A 12,141-nucleotide genomic window follows, 5' to 3' on the forward strand; every position below is an offset into this window, starting at 1 on the left:
GGTGACCATATATTTAATCATTTCTCGTATTTAAATTTTTTGTCAATGTTAATTTATTTCAATAAGTCATTTGGAAATACTATTAATTAATTAAAATATAATCATTCTTTAATTCCAAGTTGCTGGTCGTTCTATAATTAAAATCTCTTAGTCATTTTTAAATCAGGTCAATCTTTAATTCATTTTTTAATCACATAATTTCTATATAATTGGATCTCATACTCATCCTAATTGCTCATCACCTTTAACACATGATGTCGTCTGATCTGGAGACTACCAGCAATAAGGCAATTTCAAGTGCTCACAATGGTGTTGGTATGCATTCTTTTTAGGCTAACATTAATTTGATTAAGGCATTTTTATATGAAACAATATTCATTTATTTTTGTTCTATATGTAAGAAGCATGGGACTAGTTTAATTAATTAGCAAACCTGTAAATTACATAACAACGTAATATTTGGTGTTGGTGATCAATTGATCACGGCAGTAACAAAATATTTTACTTTTTATTTCATAACTTAAAAGATCAAGCTTAAATATGAAGTATACATTCTTAATCGAACGACCATTGATATCTTAAATGTGTGAATGTATAAAAGGCTAACTGCACGGAAGTCTAATCTCAAAATATTATATTTTGGACGGACAAATAAAAAATTGTCGAATAACTTATAAGAAATTGTATTTTTTTTTAAATGGCAATTATATATAAATAATATATGCAGGTATTTCCATATCAAAGAGGGATCTACCACCCGCCGACTACTTGTTTAAGATCGACCCATATCCCTCGTCGATGGACAAATTGGGGGAGAAGTATGAGTCTGATGCTTTTCAAGTTGGTGATTACACATGGTCAGTTGTTTTTTTTTTTAAACCCCTCATTTTTCCTTTCAGACTCATCTAATGTATCTTTAATCATTACCCTTCTGATAAACATTTTGCTATTTATAATATAAATTAATTTGGAAAATATATCTTTTAGTACAAGTGAGGCAAAACTGTATTTTCGGTAATTTATTATGAAAACATGCATCTAATGTATTAGTATAAGTCGCCAAGTCTAACATGCACAAGTTATTCATGTGGTGCATGATGAACAAGTCTCGAATAACATTATAACGAATACGAATTTTACAAAATCGGCCGTTGGATTGAAATATTATATCATATAGATCGTCCATTGAAATTTTTAGAAAAATTGAAAATTATTTGATATGTTATTGAGACACATAATATAGATACAAAATTTAAGATAAACACATCAATCAAAAAAGTTAAAAGAAAAAATAATCACATCAATTATTATATTTTGAATCATTTTTTTCTTTATTTTTTTTCTGCTTATATGAGTGGGCCTAAAAATAATTTATTTAGGCTTTTGTCCATGTTATATATAATTTTGCCAATTTATTATATGACTTTTCCAATATGTTGTTTCTATCTTTTTCTCTAGGAAGTTGGTACTCTATCCAAGTGGAAAATCGAAAAGAAGTAGCAAAGACCACGTCTCTTTATACTTGGCAATTGTAAATACAGAGAACCTTTCTCGTGGTTGGGAAGTTAATGTTAACTTTAAGCTGTTTGTGCTGGATCAATATAATAACAATTATTTGACCATCCAAGGTATATACACTATACTATTATTTATAAAGTTTGCTATTTCAAAAGTAAAAATGAAAAGATAAAACTAATTTAAATATCACCTGAAAAAAATCTATGTATATATGTCATTTCAATTTATTTTTAATGAAATACTATATATTAAAATGTGAAGGCTTATACAACATTTTTTCTATCTGGTTTCGTGCACGTACGTGAGTTCGTTGTGTAGTTTTTGTGGTGTATGCGTGTTTGTTTCAGTTTTATTTAGATCACTTTTGCTGTGTTTATCCGATTTGTATGTACGTTTGGGTTGTTTATGTGATTTGATTGTGTTTGATTTATGTCGCCCCAATATTTTGTATTATTTTATTTTAATCTTTAAAGAGAATGTTGAGGTAGTTTTAATCTTTAAAAAAAAAACATTATAATAAGTAATTTGATTATTGTAGATGGTGATGGTGCTGTACGAAAGTTTAGTGAAATGAAAAGTGAATGGGGTTTTGAGAAATTAATTTCATTGGATGAACTCTTTGATTCATCTAATGGATACTTTGTTGAAGATACATGTGTGTTTGGAGCTGAAGTTTTTGTGATTCGCCATTGTGACAAATGGGAAACTCTTTATTTAGTCAATGATCCTCCACAAGTCTCACTCACTTGGAAACTTGACAAATTTTCATTTTGGACAGCAGAGGGCACTTCCAAACCCTTCACCGTTGGTGAGAGAGAATGGTAATGCCATATTTAGATTTTGTACTATCTTATCCTTGAAAAAATATTATTATTTGTGAGTAATTTTTTTTTTGTTTTGACTTTTTTTTTTAACCAAAAGGATGTTAAAGGTTCTTCCTCGCGGATATGATGCAGAGGGATTCAGAGGCTATCTAGCATTAATCTTGCAGCTAACAGATTGGAAAAAGTTCCCATCAAAAAAAGCAGTGAATGCAAGTGTCAAGATAAAAATTTTAGACCAGCTTAACAATAAAAATTATGAGAAAACAGGTAATGTTGCTTATCATTAGTAATGCTTATTATAATTTTGAAGACATTTTTAATTTTTTTATATTATATTGGTATGAAATTTTCACCGCCATTAGCAATGACTAATCTTCGTTGGGGAATCTGTGCGGCATACAAGGTGGATTATTTCCTCTCAACCGAATTTCTCCATATGCATAAGTTAGGAATGGAATCTCTGACCGTATGCTTAAGGAGACCAAAACCCTTATCACTCTGGTCAATTCATTGTTGGTTTTTGGGGGATCATAAGAAATTAATTATAATATTATTTATTTTTTAATTAAAATTTTCTTCTAAGTTGTATGCATTTCTCTGCTGCAGAAAACTTCTCGTTTAGTGCCTCACAAACAGACCAGGGAGATTACAAATTCATATATCTTAGTGATCTCAAGCAAGAAGCAAACGGATATATTAAAGACGATGTTGTAATCTTGGAAGTTGAAATCTTTAAGATTTCAATAATTTAGATTCCCCTTCTAGATTATTTACTAATTTAAAAATAGAATAAAATACAATCCCTTTGTGGTTATTGTGTGGTTGTGGTGCACAATTTCTTGTATTCTTGTATTTTACAAACTTTCGGTGAATGCGGAGCCAGTCTTTATAATAAGTGGGCGTTAAATGTAACGAGTCTAAAGTTACAGAAGCATTCGCCAACTTTGATGTGGAAACACTTTTGTTTGTATTTCATTTGGCCATCCTTTAAATAATGTTGTTTGTGGACTGTTTTCTCTAAATTTCATTTTTCTTGTATTTTATTAATTTTTAGTATTTTTATTTTAATTAAACTAAGTGTTGTGTACAATATAAAATACAGTTGGTTACGTATTTTTCAGATTTCTATTTTAGTTCATGTAAGTTTTAATTGTCTCTCTTTTAAAATGTGTAAGAATCAAATTAATTGAAAATAAACATGTTGAAACAACATATAACTAGACTTAGATATTTAATACTACTTGAAGAGATATATAATCTATTTATTGAAGTAACAAAGAAAGTGGATGGGGTTTTTTTATTGTTGGGAAAATTGGCTGTTTTTGGCTCCATGGAGATTGGGAGCAGGGAATGTGTTTTGTTGGGGATGAGGTGGTCAATAGTGGATTAGGTGGAGAACTGTTTAACTTTAGCCTTTAGGATTAAATTAAAGTTTATTGTACTAATTAATACTCCCTCCGGTCCTTTTTATAAGGAACACTTAGGGTAAAATATTTGGTCCTTTTTATAAGAAACTTTGACCAATTTTCAAATGTTTTAAATGTTCAATTTCACTTATGCCCTTATTTATTATGAGAGAGAATTTAAAAATAAGTAAGTTAGTTGAATAAAGAGTAATTAAATAAGGGTATACATGGAATAAATTAAAATTTATAAGAGTATTAAATGAAAATAACTATGTTAAATGTGCTTCATTGGTCTGTGTGATTTTTTCAAAGTGTTCCTTATAATAAGGACCGGAGGGAGTAATGAAGTTATCTTATGTATTATTGGCCCCTGCATTAATTCTTGGTGCCTTGGATTGGATTTCTATTTATAAGTTTTCTTTTTCTCTTTGCTTTTTTTTTTTATTATTTAAAAAAACTAATGCTTTTAAGATTTGGAGTAAATGTGGTGGCATTTAATTTGTAATTGTATCAAGTTCAGTGGATTTTATTTCCATTGAAGTCATATAGGTTTGATTTCTCCTAATCGAATGTGATGATGTTTTGATGCTTTAAAACATATCTAAAGACCCAATATAATATTAAAATCGATGGTTTGATTTTTATAACCAAAAAAGGCCAATGATTTGACTAAATGGGCTACTCTTCTTGTATTAAAAAATTTTGTTTTTTAATCTATTGCACGAAGATAATATTTATTGAAATGATTTTTGTTTTTTATAATTGAGGGTGGATTGAATTCAAAATCTCAAACATACTACATAAATCTCTCATTACTAGACTAAACATAATGTATTTTACTGAAAGGATTTTGTGTCGAGGAGCATAATTGCTGAAATTATTTTTTTGACAGAATTTTTGTTGGAACTATTAGTAATTAGTAATGGAAATTATTTTTACTCTTATTTAACCGATATATAGATATATAGTTTGTCAAAAAAACCCCTATATTTGTAGACAAAACTATCCTTGGCCAAGTTATAACAAAAGTCTAATACATATAAGACTAATTAAATATCTTCTAGTATCTTCTCTCAAATTCATATTGCATTAACAAAGAAGTATCGAGAGTTTGTCAAACAATTAACAAGGGAGCGAATCATTAGGAAGAAGAACAATCAAGAAAAGGATTACCATTCGAAAGAACCAAATCAATGGAGATCGGACCGAACGAAATAAACATAGAGGACCAAACAAAATCAGTTCAATTTTTGTTCTCAATATTTAAAACATCTTATTCCTTCATCACTCTCACCGGCTGTCACCAACATAGACGGTATTGAGATTGCCTACAGTAAAAAATTATACAGTTTCACGGTATTTTACATCTTAGTCATTGATTATTAGACTGAACAAATAAAATTAACTCATTTACAAAATTATTGATATTAGTGATCAGACGACTTTCATTTGTTACAACGCCATACCGTAACAACGTCAAATCGTTTTCCCCATAAAAAAAAAAATATATTTCCAACATAAACCTAGCCCATTACAATATTATTTATTTATCTATCGCTATATCTATTTTTCTTTTATTTTTGTTTAACCTTGTGGGTCCCATTTGGGAGAGAACCCAACAAACAACAATGCATAAGTCTAAAAAACACAACGATGCAAATGCAATGATCATTCGATTTAATTCTTCTTCGGTCATTATTTAATTCAAGTCTTTGGAAAATATTAATCAACTATAAAATAGAGTTATAGTTTTGGGTGTTTGCGAACTGTTGTTATGCACAGCACCAAGATGCTATGATCAGGATTGTATTACATTTATGTTTAATTGGCCTCCTTGGCCACTTGTGCTAAGAATTTGCTTATTATTTTCATAATATTTTTGGTCTTTTAAAAACAAAATTTGGTAGTCATTCTTTAATTCAAGTTTCTTGGTCATATTCTTTAATGAAAATCTCTAGTCAATTTTTAATAATTTTTGTTAGAATTTTAATTCTAGTTTTTGGTCACAAAATGTCTATAAATTACTTATCCCAATTACTCACCTTAATTAACACATCAGTTAGAGAAAATATAGTGTTGTTTGAAATGGATACTATCTGCATCTGCAAGCCATATTCAAGTTCTCATAGTGGTGTTGGTATGTATTTTTCTTGGTCTCAAGATTAATTTGTTTTTCTTTATAGTTATTCATTCCATTCAGTCACTTTTATAAGAAATTTTTCTTCATATTGCTATTGTTATATATAATTATTTTCTTTCTATAATTCTTGAATTCAAAGAAATTATCTACACATATAAATGCAGGTATTTTTAGATCAAAGAGAACGCAGCCACCAGCTAGTTAATGAATACAAAGTACGTCTCCAATGATTTTCAATTTGGTGGACACAAATGGTTAGTTTTTTTTCTTCTCATTTTTCCTTCCTGATTGATTTTTAACAAATGATATGCACGAGTTGAATGAAAAGTATGCACCAAAATTCATGATAGAAAATACCTCAAGGACCAAAAAGTGCGAAAAAAATCCATATGGACTAAAAACAAAATTCTGATAAACTATAGGGATCATTTACTTATCTAGCCCCCTTTTTTTAATGGCAAATATATTATATTAAAATATTTTTAAAAAAATAACAAAAAATATACGAGAGAAAGTTCAGAAAAATAAAGAGATACCAAAAATACACTCTACTATGACCTAACAATCTCTAACATAAGACAAGAAAACAAACAGAAAAATAAAAGTGCAAGGAAAATATGGAGGCACACCTTTGTGACTCATTTGATAAATTCTTTTAGAGGGGGAGTGCCAAAATATACTTCTAAAATTCTAATTTATCATTTTTATAAATTCTTCGAGTGTTTTCCTTAATATTTTTTGCTAATTAAAATTATGATTATGTATGTTAAGCTAATTGGTGTTGCTATGTGTACTCTAGGAAGTTGGTACTCCATCCAGGTGATAATTCGCAAAGAAATGACAAAGGTTATGTATCCTTATACCTACAAATTGCAGATACAGAGAAGTATGCTAATGGTTGGAAGGTTAATGTAAATTTTAAGTTGTTCGTGTATGATCAGATGCACAAAAACTATTTGACCATCCAAGGTATATATATACTACTTACATATATAAAAATTATGTTACTGAAAATATTAATTTACATACTAAAATTTACAAAAAAAAAGCATATTAAATAATTACCATAAAAAGAATTAGGCACATATTGTGCAAGAGTGTTGTTCAAGATGGGGAAGGGGTTTGTTTGCCGGGGAGCACGATTTGGCCACTTATTTAACCACGCAAATAAAACCCCTCCCCCATAAGATTAGGGGAAGTCTATCCTTTTCGGGAGGGGGGGTGGGGTGGGGGTGTTTGGTTGTGGAAGTTAAACTTTTGGAGTGGGTTTGGAAGAATCAGGCTCCTTCTATAAGGTTATAATTTTCAATCTCTTGGCAGTTACTTCGGTACAATATTCCCATCCGTCAAAATATGTTTAGACGTACGATGATTGTTGACCTTTATGGTACTTCGTGTGTTTTTTGTGGGAATCTCATGGAGTCGGTCAGCCTTGTTTGTTACGCGCGACTTTTTTCTTTTTGTAATTCAATTCACTTACATGTAAAATTGTGGCAATTTGATTAATGTAGATGCTGGCGGCGCGGTGCGGACATTTAGTGAAAAGAACACTGAATTGGGTTTTGAGGAATTAATTTCATTGAAGGAGTTAAAAGATAAATCAAATGGATACCTTGTTAATGATTCATGTGAGTTTGGAGCTGAAGTTTTTGTATATGGCGGCCATTCTGCCAAATCAGAAATTCTTTCTATGATCAAGAATCCTACTAATGACTCCTTCACATGGAAATTTGGGAAATTTTCAACATTGCAAGACACTAGTTACGAATCTAATATCCAACATGTTGGTGAGAGAGACTGGTACGTATAATCAACTTCTTATCATCACATTTAATTATTACTACTATATATATCTAACAAATTCATCTTTTTAATTTTAGTTATAATTGTTTTCATAACAAAATTAATTTTGTGCAATTTATTATACATGCAGGAGTTTGTTGATTTATCCTAAAGGAAATAAAACAAGTGAATATGTATCTTTATATCTTGATCTAAAAAATTGTGCTGCAAACAGAACAGTGTATGCAACTTACACGATAAAAATTTTAGATCAACTTCATAATAGACATCATAAAAAAACAGGTATTAATGTTGTTTAATTTATTAATGCTTTTAAAATTAGTGGATTTTTTTTTTACACTGATTTTGAGGATATAAGAAATTAAGAATTATATTTTAAAAATTTATGCTAATTAGTATTTATTTTTTCCTGCCGCAGCAAGTGACTGGTTTCGTCCCTCATCAGGTATATTAATTGGTTTTTTGTGATTATTTTTTTTTTAACGGCAAAAGAATATGTGTAAAGAGATAACACATTCTAATTTTCTAAATGCATCGGGCATAACACATAAAAAGAGTTGTATCCATGATCAACAATTTTCTGTTTGGCGAGATTAACCCTTATTGGTAAGCAACGAAGTAAGAGTTGCCAAGAGAACACAATGACTTTTGATGGTGCAAGACTTTCCCATAAGATCCCCAAGTCCCTAATCAACTCCGGATCCCTTGCAATCGGGGGGATGATCCTTCCGGATAGATATTTGTAAAGTGAACTAACCAAGAACATACCTCCATTTACATAGTGACATCTCCATTCATCCTCGTCCTTGGATAATTGGATGGGGGTCAACACTTCCAACAATGCATCTCGAATCTCCTTCTCCCACACAAAGAGGTTGCGCCTCCACCTAACCTCCCACTCCCAACCTCTAGCACACTACTCTCTTTTTGAACCGAAATTATAAAAATGCATGAAAAAACCTCCTTCAACGGTTGAGGTCCCAACCAATAATTGTGCCAAAAGCTAGTGGTACCACCATTACCAATTTTTTTGAAAAAAATTCCATGGATATGATCCGCCCCGCCAACCACCCCAATATTCATAAGATCATTCCACCATGTGAACCTTTGGCCGATGGCAACGTCCTAGACATGCAAACCATCCCACTCCCCAGCCTCATACTTGTCACAGAGAACATTATGACAAATTGATTCACCTTTCGAAAGTAGTCTCCATTTCCATTTGGCTAGAAGTGAAATATTCATAATGCGCAAATCTTTAACCCCAAGACCGCCCTCCTTCTTTGTTCTACATACATCGCCTTTATAGTCCAAAGATTCTCAACACATGCCTCCCCAACAAAGAGAGTATCATCGGCGTATTGTAGATGAGACATTGTTACACCCGAATTACTAATTTGAATACCCTTAAAGTATCCAAGATTAACTGCATTCTTCATAAGAGCTCCAAGACCTTCCGCCACAAGGTTAAACAAGAATGGTGCAAGAGGATCTCCTTGCTTAAGTCCCTTGGAAATATCGATTTGCTCCGTTGGGCTTCCGTTAACCAACACCGATAAACTTCCTGCAAACACAGATGCTCTAATCCAACTCCTCCATTTATCATCAAACCCAAACCTCCGTAGTATGTAGTCCAAGAAGCTCCAACTTACCGAGTCATAAGCCTTCTCAAAGTCCACTTTGAAAATCCAACACTCTTTCTTTTTTTTTTTTTCACCCAATCAACTACCTCATTGATCGCAAGTATCTCATCCACAAGGATACGACCTTTAAGAAAAGCGGATTGGTTCTTCGAAATAAGCGACTCCATGACAAAACTAAGTCTCTTTGTCAACACCTTATAACCACAATCTTGTACATGCAACCAAGAAGGGAAATCGGACGAAAATCACCCAATGATTGAGGATTAAAGATTTTTGGGAACAAGGGTAATAAAATATGAGGAGAAAGCTTTAAGAAGAATTGCATTCGCATGGAACTCATGCATAAAAGTCATGACATCACCACTAACAACCTCCAATCCACCTTTTAGAAATGTGAAATTAAACCCGTCCGATCCCGGGCTCTTGTTCCCATATCCGAATCGTCCACCACACATTTGACTTTCTCCGCTGAGAAGGATACATTTGGTTTTTTGTGATTATTTCTTTAAATCACACAACTTTTATGTTCAAATAATAATTTGTAGTCTTTCTCCAATATTATATATTTGAGTAACACTTAAAACATTTTACACGATTTTTTCCTTCAATTCTAGAATGAGGAAATTGAGTGCCCATCCTCTTAGCAATGCCAAAAAAATTATCTGCAAATTCTTGAATTGTATTATCCTCCTTCTCCTTTTTTTAACTCGTTAATCAACACCTGGATTCGTGATATATATACTATTGATTTACTGTATTGTGTTTGTATTCATCTTCTATATATTGAGCTAAGTTAAATTGCAGTACAAATCATATTTTTAAATTATACCCTTATACTAAATATAATTTTAAATACAAATTTAATCCTATATTTTTGCCAAACATATAAATTGCATCCCAATAATATCTGTATCATGAATTTATTTTATTATATATCTTTAATTATACAGAAACTAATGATATATTTATTAATAGTACTTCTTATTTTGAGGATTTATTTTCTGACACAATGATTATGGTTTTTTATTTATTTAAATATTTATGCTAAGATGTATATGGTTTTTTCAGCTGTAGCAGGCAACTGGATGAAAGCTGCAGGTAATAGTTTCGTACAATAACTTATTTAAGAAAATATAAAATATTGGAAAATTAATTTAAAATATAATTAAGTAATTTTTAATTTGAATTGTTTAAATGTCTTCTAGAGAAATGTATGCTACATTACCAATTTTTACTTTGAAAATAGATGTTTACTTTGAAAATAGTATGCCAAATAATTTTTACTTTGAAAATAGATGTTTAACTTTCTCTTGTTGTTGTGGTGAGACTTCCAACATTTTTTTTTCATATTTTTTTCATACACATTCGTAACATTTTGCAATAGACCTCCACCAACATATTTTTTATGGGTGATTAGTTTTCCCGCAATAAGGACATGGTGGAAAAGATCAATGATTTTGGCCATCAATTTTAAAATCTTAGAGTAGAGAATCAAATCTAAAACTTCATGCATACTATTCAAATTTCTCTCCATTAGACCAAACATAATGACTTCATCATTGACGTTATTCCATTTAGCTAAATATATATTTTTCACCATTCTTTCTTGTCTCATATATTTTTTACTGATTTTAAGGACATAAGAATTAAAATATGATATTTTTATTTATTTAAAAATATATGCTAAGTTGATTTTGTTGTTTCCGCTGCAGTAAACAACTGGTTGGGTTCTTCGAGTAGTAATGCTATAGGATATTCAAAGTTCATATCTCTAAGTGAACTCAATAAAGCAACAAATGGATTTATTGTAAAGGATGTTATAAGCATGGAGGTTGAAATCCAAGTATCCATGACTAAGTTTTCCTCTAATTAGATCATTAACTTGTGATTAATTTAAAAATAAAATGAGAATCAATGTCGTTTGTTGTAAGATTGTTTCCTTGTATTTCATCTAGGTGTCCTTCATTTAAAGTTGTTTGTGGACATTTTTCTTTCTTTGTATTTCATTTTGATGTATTTCAAATATAATTAAGGTTGGTTGTATTCACCAAAAAAATAAGGTTGGTTGTGCGTGCACATTATATTCATCTCGTATTTTATTTATTTTTAAGAATTTATAATATCAAAATTCAAATAATTTTTTTCTGTTTGAAAATAAATAAATGCTAATTGTTTTTTATAAGTCAAATGAACATACTTATAAGTTTCTATAAAACCAGACATTGAACACATTAAACTTTTGCTAACAATATTAGTAGAGTTTGTTGAGGTGTCATGTTGAATTTCGATGGGTCAAAGGGATTTGAGGCCCTCTTGTTATTTTGTTCTACATGTGGTTGACCTTTGTCTCTCTCTTCCTTAGTGCTTTTGAGGGGTTTTAGACCATCTTCAATGATGTAGTACTTATTAGGTCCTCATGGTACTTATTAGGTACTACCATTAGAGCAATACCCATTTGAGTACTTAATAGGTAATGGTTCTACGATAAGCATTAATATCTATTTTGTTTTTGTGGATCTCATTTATAATGATGTATAGTTATTGGTGAAATGTGTTATTGGTAGGGCATATTTAAAACTTTTTAAGAGATGTTGGGTTGGAGTGATTGAGTACTTATTATATGTACTATTATTAAAAAATTATAAATGAGTGATGTGTACATGTGGGGTCCAGTTAAGTTCTCAAAAATGAGTATCTCCATTGTGGATGCTATTAATTTATTTGTCTGTTTGTTTTCTTGTCTACCATAGAGAATGTTGGGTTCTGATTGAGTGTCCTTGTACCTCTTTATTTTTTGAACAATCTTT

At 30.6% G+C, this 12,141-nt stretch overlaps 2 protein-coding genes across 2 annotated transcripts; both read left to right on the forward strand.

Moving 5' to 3' along the window:
* The first annotated feature begins 226 nt into the window (after window positions 1-226).
* LOC123884201 (BTB/POZ and MATH domain-containing protein 1-like) lies at window positions 227-3,369 on the forward strand. The gene is made up of 6 exons (XM_045933248.1): window positions 227-315; window positions 728-857; window positions 1,459-1,628; window positions 2,057-2,339; window positions 2,440-2,609; window positions 2,949-3,369. The coding sequence occupies exons 1-6, from the start codon at window positions 252-254 to the stop codon at window positions 3,092-3,094; spliced, it is 963 nt and encodes a 320-aa protein (XP_045789204.1). The 5' UTR covers window positions 227-251; the 3' UTR covers window positions 3,095-3,369.
* Window positions 3,370-5,770: 2,401 nt separating this feature from the next.
* LOC123884203 (probable inactive serine/threonine-protein kinase fnkC) lies at window positions 5,771-11,415 on the forward strand. The gene is made up of 8 exons (XM_045933250.1): window positions 5,771-5,885; window positions 6,053-6,142; window positions 6,688-6,857; window positions 7,400-7,688; window positions 7,822-7,973; window positions 8,110-8,136; window positions 10,403-10,432; window positions 11,047-11,415. The coding sequence occupies exons 2-8, from the start codon at window positions 6,093-6,095 to the stop codon at window positions 11,205-11,207; spliced, it is 879 nt and encodes a 292-aa protein (XP_045789206.1). The 5' UTR covers window positions 5,771-5,885; window positions 6,053-6,092; the 3' UTR covers window positions 11,208-11,415.
* The last annotated feature ends 726 nt before the right edge of the window (window positions 11,416-12,141 follow it).

This window comes from Trifolium pratense, linkage group LG5 (genome assembly GCF_020283565.1).
Source record: "Trifolium pratense cultivar HEN17-A07 linkage group LG5, ARS_RC_1.1, whole genome shotgun sequence".
NCBI classification, from domain to species: domain Eukaryota; kingdom Viridiplantae; phylum Streptophyta; class Magnoliopsida; order Fabales; family Fabaceae; genus Trifolium; species Trifolium pratense.

What these genes read in the sequence shown, in the direction of transcription:
- LOC123884201 (XM_045933248.1), top strand. Translation starts at nt 252, where the DNA reads ATGATGTCGTCTGATCTGGAGACTACCAGCAATAAGGCAATTTCAAGT. An exon ending in AAGTGCTCACAATGGTGTTG is followed by an intron (nt 316 to 727) that starts GTATGCATTCTT and finishes TAATATATGCAG; the next exon opens with GTATTTCCATATCAAAGAGG. An exon ending in ACCGTTGGTGAGAGAGAATG is followed by an intron (nt 2,340 to 2,439) that starts GTAATGCCATAT and finishes TTTAACCAAAAG; the next exon opens with GATGTTAAAGGTTCTTCCTC.
- LOC123884203 (XM_045933250.1), top strand. Translation starts at nt 6,093, where the DNA reads ATGAATACAAAGTACGTCTCCAATGATTTTCAATTTGGTGGACACAAA. An exon ending in CATGTTGGTGAGAGAGACTG is followed by an intron (nt 7,689 to 7,821) that starts GTACGTATAATC and finishes TTATACATGCAG; the next exon opens with GAGTTTGTTGATTTATCCTA. An exon ending in CTGGTTTCGTCCCTCATCAG is followed by an intron (nt 8,137 to 10,402) that starts GTATATTAATTG and finishes TGGTTTTTTCAG; the next exon opens with CTGTAGCAGGCAACTGGATG.